Source organism: Phoca vitulina, unplaced genomic scaffold (genome assembly GCF_004348235.1).
Source record: "Phoca vitulina isolate PV1807 unplaced genomic scaffold, GSC_HSeal_1.0 scaffold17, whole genome shotgun sequence".
In the NCBI taxonomy this organism is placed as follows: domain Eukaryota; kingdom Metazoa; phylum Chordata; class Mammalia; order Carnivora; family Phocidae; genus Phoca; species Phoca vitulina.
Genome location: NW_022589720.1, coordinates 33,863,363 through 33,871,410, shown reverse-complemented (window position 1 = coordinate 33,871,410; position 8,048 = coordinate 33,863,363). Strand labels below are relative to the sequence as shown.

Genomic DNA, 8,048 nt, shown 5'->3' with positions numbered 1-8,048 from the left:
GAGGATAGAGAATAGACCAAATATGAAATAGACCAAATATTAACAATCTAGCAACCCCCAGTGATGCTCTCTCTCTCAAATAAATAAATAAAATCTAAAAAAAAAATATTAACAGTGCCAAGACACAGTTTTTCCAAGGTACAACTATCATAAGGGACTAGACAGCTTGGGTAAGTCTTCCTGGAAAACATCTTTCAAACCCAGTTTTTTGTTTTTTGTTTTTAAGATTTTATTTATTTATTTGACAGAGAGAGACACAGCGAGAGGGGGAACACAAGCAGGGGGAGTGGGAGAGGGAGAAGCAGGCTTCCCACGGAGCAAGGAGCCCGATGCGGGGCTCGATCCCAGGACTCTGGGATCATGACCTGAGCCGAAGGCCGATGCTTAACGACTGAGCCACCCAGGCGCCCCTTAAACCCAGTTTAAGGAAACAAATCCTTTCCTTTCCATGGTTTACAGCGGGTCCTTTTCCCATATTATAACATATTTTCCAACTCTCCAAATTTAGCCCTACCCTCATAAGTCAATAAGAAAGGCATAAATGTAGAGAAGGAGCTTTTTTGATGATTCTCTCCAGAGAGTCCTTTATAGTACTTATGTTCGTGTGTGTGTGTGACCTCCTGGCATTTTTTTAAAGGAATCTTTTCCCCCAATGTGGGGCTCCAATTCACAACCCCAAGATCAAGAGTTGCAAGCTCTATGAGGCACCTGGGTGTCTCAAGCCTGCTTAAGATTCTCTCTTTCCCTCTCCCCTCCTCTCTCTGCCATTCCCTCTCTTAAAAAAAAAAAAAAAAAGAGTTGCATGCTCTACCAACTAAGCCAGACAGGTGCCCCTGGCCTCTTGGCATTTTGCAATACCTACCACCTCCACTTAGTCCTATAACAGTCCCGAGATGGATATATCTTGGCAACCTTTGGTGTCCAATGGGGATAATTGGAATGCTTATCTCACAGGATGTGAGGATTAAATAAAAGGATAAAGTAAAGCTCTTGAAACAGTGGCTAGCACGTACTAAGTATTACCTAGTGTTATTATAATGAAGCTAAATCCATTCAGGTTCTAAGGCCACCTTTGCCATCTCATAAGAATAGGGTTAAAGTTACATAACAGTAAATTGGGAGAAGGCAAAGGATAGCATCTTAATTAACCACCTTATCTAACAAAAGGTGGCTATAAAGATACCCTGATATCACCACAGATGCGGAGTAGCCTTATTCTCAAATAAGAATGTCTCAGGTGTAAAAAAAAGTGCTAGTCATCATCAAAGTTCTAAGGAGAACAAAAGGGTGATGAATGCAAACAAAAGCCTGGGACAGGATTAGGGCTCCTACTTCAGTGGAACATCAGGATAACTCACTCTCACTGTGTCTGAGTATACCGTTTTTCTTTCCTACTGAAGAGAAAAGTCCTGGTAAGAAGTGACTGACCACTATATAAAAGAATGGATTTTAATGTGATGAGTATCACCTTATCTAATTTTTACACTGTAATCTTGTCTTTGTAATATATGCTGGGTGCTACAACATACTTACTGTTTTAAAGATGAGGAAAATGAGGCTCAGAGAAACTAAATCCCTAGCTTACCCAGGATCACGAAGGCATTAAGGATCAAGACCAGGATCTAAACCAAGCTCTGGCTTCATACATTCTTTCTCTATACCAAGGAACCGTACTTTTTGTTGGCTTCCTTCCCTGACTTCATTATTTTTGTCAACAATCAACAGCATGAATCATTTATTTATGATTGCCCTCATTAAGGCCATTCTTCTCACTCATTTAGGTAAAGATGTTAATGTTTTTTTTTTATTAGCACGAAGAGAAAATTGTTAACAAGAGTTTTGTTCCTAATTGAAATGATTCTCAAGATGACAAGATTGGAAAACATTAAGCCCGGCTTAATATAAAGGGCCACAATCAAAGTTTGTGAGGATGTTTCAATATAACCGTAAAGAAATTGATTTTTTTTTCTCCTTCTCACTACTTATATTCATCCTTCATTTGGCTTCATCACTGTCAGTCCTGACAAAAACAATAATCTACACATAGATAACGTCAAGAACTTTGTTGTGCAATGCGGTAGCCACTAGCCACATGTGCCTACTGAGCACTTGAAATGTGCCTAATTCCAACGGAGACATGCTGAAGGTGTAAAATACACAGTGGATTTTGATTAGTACCAAAAAAGGAAAAACATCTCATTAATATTTTTGTGTTAGTTATATGCTGAAATGCTACCATTTTGGAGAAATTGGGGTAAGTAAAATAGAGCATTAAAAATAATTTCACCTGTTTCTTTACTCGTTAACGTGGCTTCTAGAAAATTTGTAATTACATAAATAGCTTGTATTTGTGTTCGCACTGTATTTTTATTGGACAGAACTAGTAGGCGACGAAAAAGAGGGGAATTTCATTGAAAGGTAGTGCATTTTCAGAACCTTTCTGGACGGGAAGAGAAAAGGGAGAAGACTGAAGCCTGGGCACAGTAGGTGGGATAAATACCTGCTGTGAATTGCAAAAGGCGGGGAGGGGGGCTGCATTTTGACTGTGTTCCTCCCTCCCTTCGCCGTGGCAGACGAGGCCGGTGGCAGAGCTTCTCCCGGAGCCCTCCTTCCGGACCAGTCCTCCCGCCAGTCCTCCGAGCGGCCGGCGCAGGGTCATTGAACACACCTGCGCGCCCACGGAGGTGCGCGTCCGCGAACCCTGGCGTTGCCTCCACGCCCCCTCCCCCCGTATTTTTATTTTCCTGGCATCAACCGTCAGTCTCGCACTTCTCTCCTGAGAACCACCGCGTAGGTCGGGCCCGCCTGGGGTAAGCGCCCCTCTCTGCCCTCGGCCCGGCCGTGGGGAACGAAATGCACGACCCCCGCCCGGCCCCCGCAGCAAGCAGGGCTGTCTGGCGGCCGGGACGCCGCTTCCCGGGCGGCCTGGTGGGCCGCGGCTCCCAGCCGGTCCCGAACGGGAGCAGACGCGGCGGGCGCGCCCGGGGCCTCCGGGCCGCGGGGGGCCGCTGTGACCCGCCTTCGCCCCCGCCGCGCCGAAGGCGGGGGAGCCGGGTTTTGGGGAGAATCGAAAAGCGGAGGGCAGCCGCCGGGGGCGGGCGCTCTGGAGCGGCGGGTTCGGCGGGTGCTCCGACTGCCGTCCGCTCCGCCCGAAGCGTCGAGGAGCCGAGCAGGGGCCCGCCGCCCTCCTCCTCCATGAGGGCCGAGTGAGCGCGGCGGCGAGAGCCGGCCCGCGGCGCCTCCCCCCGCGTCCTCTCCCGAGCGCAGCGGCAGCGGCCCCCGGCGGAGGAGGAGGAGGAGGAGCATGTCGGACGGTTTCGATCGGGCCCCAGGTGCTGGTCGGGGCCGGAGCCGGGGCCTGGGCCGCGGAGGGGGCGGGCCTGAGGGCGGCGGTTTCCCGAACGGAGCGGGGCCTGCTGAGCGGCCGCGGCACCAGCCGCCGCCGCAGCCCAAAGCCCCGGGCTTCCTGCAGCCGCCGCCGCTGCGCCAGCCCAGGACGGCCCCGCCGCCAGGGGCCCAGTGCGAGGTCCCCGCCGGCCCCCAGAGGCCTCCCCGGCCCGGGGCGCTCCCAGGTACGGAGCCGCTCTAGGGGACCCCGTCCTCCTGGGCCAACGCTTCCCCACGGCCCTCCGCGCGCGCCGAGATCGGCGCGCTGTTCCCCGCCCCCCCCCCCCGTTCCCCGAAAGCATTCCCCGAGGGGCCCAGTTGTTAACGGGGTGGGGACGGGCCCGGAACGGGTTTGGAAGGTGGCTGCAGGAATCCTTTGTGCGCCCCGGCTGGGGGAGGGGCCCAGTGCGCGGTCTCCGAGTTCGGCCGTCCGGGGAGGAAGTAAAAATCGCCTCCCCCTCCCAGCCCTGGAAAGGGACACCTCAGGCGAGCAACCACCTCTTTTTAACCGACTCCTTAAGAAAAAAGGAAAGAAAGCCCTCAAGCATTCATTTAGGAGGCAGGTATAGCCACAAATGAGCTAAAGCAAGTCTATTGTTCCTTTTTGCAGGCTCTCTGTAAAAATCCTGGCGTTAACCTTAAAATTCGTGACCGTTCTCGTTTAACTCTTAAAAACCTGCCCTTCTCATTTGGTTTTTCAGGAGATAGTAAGTTGCTATACAAAGGAAGGAATGCATCTAACACCTCATTTTTCCTTTCTCAGAACAAACGAGGCCCCTGAGAGCTCCACCTAGTTCACAGGATAATATCCCACAGCAGAACTTGGAGTCAGCAATGGCTAAACCCCAGGTGGTTGTAGCTCCTGTGTTAATGTCTAAACTGTCTGCGAATGCTCCTGAATTTTACCCATCAGGTTATTCTTCTAATTATACAGTAAGTAGGCCTTTTTACCACAATTCTGAGTTAATATTACTGGGATAATGTGGTTATTACTGTATTTTATTATCAGTATGCTGGTGCTTTCTACTACACATAAAAACCTTTTATTATGAATTCTTTGAACTCATGAGGAACCAAAACTGATTCAGGAATATATTTTGTAGTTATCATGTTTTAAATATCAGAATGTAAATTGAGAGTAGACCTTGTCTCTTTTCACTGCTGTATTTCCAGTATCTTTAGAGTATTTCTAGGCTAATACAGGATATGGTTAAGGGCACTTTCAATATATAAAACTAAAATTTGTGTTCAGATTTACTGGACAACCTATGGAATAATGGCCTGGCAAAGCTGACTTAAAATTTGATTTTAGCAAGATAGCTGAATATTCATTGGTAGTTTTAGGGTAAATTAAACCATGGTTTTGCTGCAGACTAATTTGAGGTAGGCTTTTGAATGTTACACATCTGGGCTCTGTTAAAACAGAAGTGTTTCTGGTTCTAATTAACTACTGTTATGAAGAAATATAAAGGGTTTTGATAAAGTGTTTACACAGGTCCAAAGAACTTTTAAACTTTCAGATTCATCTTTGTCAGTATAAGAACTTAAAAAAATTGATCACATTTTTCTTCAGTGGGAGAAAATACAAAGCACAACTGGGATATATGGAAAGGAATGTGTCCTGGGTAAATGCATAGCAATTAATTGTATATAAGTGGGGCAGGAACCATTAGAGGGTTAAAGAAATGATGATACTTTAGCAGAAGTCTTATGTTTCCTAAATTCTTAGTTTTATTGACATTTAACACGGAATAGTGTACATAAAGGTTAGCTCAAAGTTTCACGAAGTGAACATTTAGGCAACCAGCATCCAAATCAAGAAAAGGAATGTCATCTGCATCCCGAAAACTCCTTCCAACCCCTTCTAATCATTACTGCTCTCCTAGGTTAATTACTATTTTGACTTAACAAGTTTTGCCTGTTTTCAAAGTTTGTATAATTGGAGTCCTACAGAATATCTTTGCACAATTTTATTCAACATCTAAATTAATCCACCTTGTAGCTCATAGTTGAAGGTGACTTATTCTCCTAGCATTCCACTGTGTGAATATACCACAGTCCCATTCGTCTTTTTTTTTTTTCTTCTTCTGCTTTGTCTCTTGATAAACACTTGAGTAGTTTCCACTTTTAGGCTATTGTGAATAGGGCTGCTAGTCTGTCTATCCATGTCTTGGTGGTTATTTGCCCTTGTTTCTGTTGGGTACATACCTAGGAGTGGAATCACAAGGACATAGGGTAGCCAACTCTTCTCCTTCCCCCCTCCCCGAAAGATTTTACTTTTAAATGATCTCTATATCTCTACACCTAATGGAGTCAAAGTGCCCTGGTAGCCAGCTTTAAGACAGACTGTCAAATAGTTTTCCAAAGAGATGTTCCAGTGTACATTGTGAGTAGTGTGTGATTTCCAATTGCTCTGCTTCCTTGTCAGCATTTGGAATTTTCTGTTAAGTTGAGCCATTTTGATGGGTGTGTGGCATCTACTTCTGGTTTTAATTTATATTTACCTGTTAACTAAAGGTGGTACACCCGCTTTGTTACTTCTTGGGGCTGGGGGCCAGGGCTTTCCTTCCGTTTTTTGAAAGGAAAGGTATGGAAAAGCTGTATTTTATGTTTCAGAAACTCCATGCATCTTAGACTGCCCAGGAAGAAGCTTTGGGGCTGGGAAGGGGAAAGTATAGGCAAGCAGGAAGAGCAGTTGATTGGGGGTGAAAGGGGCTGTCAGTCATGTAAAGTAGAAGTGAGAACAGTTTGGGTTCTTGCCAAAAAGCTGTATTTGGCTCAGGAAAGGAATGATTAGAGAGCTGTGAGTAGTTGAATAAAATAGTAAAGAGTACTTACTTTCAAAGAGCCACAAAACTTTTCTCTTTGTCTCCCTATTTACCTGGGCCATTTTATGATAGGAGGGATGCAATTTTTTTTTTCAGAGTCTGTACTAAACTAGTTTACATAGTTCTACATAGTTCAAGTGACTCCTGGGCTACAGAGCAGTGTATTGAGCCATGTTCACTTACTTTGAGCCACTGTCCTCTGTTAGGCATTCCTTGATATCCTCTGTTAGATCAGCTGCTGCTTTGTTCAGTCCGCCAGAGCAGATTGCATACTGGGAGCCCATGACTCATGTGTGGCCTGCAGGTGTATCTTTTTGGGGGGGGGGGGCACCTTTTAATAAGCTACCAACACTTAAATAGATGTTGCAAATCTGAATTTTCTGGTTTCTCTTGAAATCCTAATATGTGTTTGTGCCAGACTATTACTTTATTTATTTACTTACTGAGAAAGAACGGGAGCCCGAGTCAGGGGAGGGACACAGGAAGAGGGAGAGAGAATCTCAAGCTGACTCTGAGCTGAGCATGGAGCCCGAGGCAGGGCTCAGTCTCACCACCCTGAGATCATGACCTGAGCTGAAATCAAGTCAGATGCTTAACCGGCTAAGCCACCCAGGCGCCCCCGGACTGTTAACTTTGATAGAGCAAAGATTGTCTGGAGCTGAATGGACGCAGCCCCCTTAGATGGAATGTGTGAGCTCTAATTGCTCACTGGCTTGTCTCATTTGTTTGTATTCCACCTTGATTCTATAATCATTCAAGCTTGCTACCTCTGCCCTCGTGCACTGTCTAGTCTTACTCATTTACCCTTTTACCCTCTGTCAGTGCTAAGCATTTTTCTCTGTCTACTTAGTCACAGAATAGCAATATCCTTGTTTTTTCCCTGACTCTTAGGATAAGGTCTTGTTGTGAGGGAGACTTCTCTTTGTAGTAGCCATGATCCAGAGTTAGCTATATTCACTCACTCATTCAACAGGAAGTTGGACATTTACCACTGGAAATACAGCAGTGAACAAAATGGACAGAAATGCCTTGAGTTTGCTTTTATATTTATAAGAAAATCTGGGTATCTTTGAGTTGGATCTCTTCACAAGAGTTCATGCTTTTTTTTTTTTTTTTTAAGGTTTGAGAGCGAGTGAGAAGGAGTACGGGGTGGAGGGGCAAAGGGAAAGGGAGAGAGAGTCCCAAGCAGACTCCGCACTGAGGGCAGAGCTCAACACAGGGCTCGATCTCACCACCTAGAGATGATGACCCGAGCTGAAACTAAGGGTTGGCTGCTTAACTAACTGCGCCACCCAGGCACCCCAAGATTTCATGCTTTTTATTAAAAAGCCTTTATGATAGTCTTTTGTTGTGCTTTCTTAACCCTTCCAAAATTCTGAACCCTTTTATCTTAGAGTCCTTCCTGTAATCCCACTGCTAGAATTTCTTGCTTTCCGTGCCTTCTTACCAGGGAGTTGCTGTATCTATCTACTCCTGCCCATTGCTTCTTCTGTGATGATAAACCATTACATCTTGAATATTTAATCACAGCTCACTTACAAGAACCAAAAATTCTACATAGGAATTCATAAAGCATTTATTAAGGGGCGCCTGGGTGGCTCGGTTGGTTAAGTGTCTGCCTTCAGCCCGGGTCATGATCCCAGAGTCCTGGGATCGAGCCCCATATTGGGCTCCCTGCTCTGTGGGGAGCCCGCTTCTCCCTCTGCTGCTCCCCCTGCTTGTGCTCTCTCTCTGTCAAATGAACAAATAAAATCTTCAAAAAAAAAAAAAAGGCATTTATTAAGAGACCAAAATCCCCCCACCACACACACACACACACACACACACACACAC

General features: G+C 46.0%; 1 protein-coding gene across 4 annotated transcripts in view; it reads left to right on the top strand.

Moving 5' to 3' along the window:
• Positions 1-2,392: 2,392 nt before the first annotated feature.
• The window catches only part of PAIP1 (poly(A) binding protein interacting protein 1), a 31,748-nt gene continuing 26,092 nt past the window's right edge, over positions 2,393-8,048 (top strand). Inside the window, exons 1-2 of one of the 4 annotated variants that reach the window (XM_032415270.1) lie at positions 2,393-2,487; positions 4,151-4,320. In XM_032415270.1, coding sequence (XP_032271161.1) covers positions 4,222-4,320 — 99 coding nt within the window. In that variant the 5' untranslated portion in view covers positions 2,393-2,487; positions 4,151-4,221. Of the gene's footprint in view, positions 2,488-2,562; positions 2,811-3,078; positions 3,573-4,150; positions 4,321-8,048 lie in introns of those variants that run through there. The other 3 variants (XM_032415269.1, XM_032415268.1, XM_032415267.1) reach the window with 3 other exon arrangements.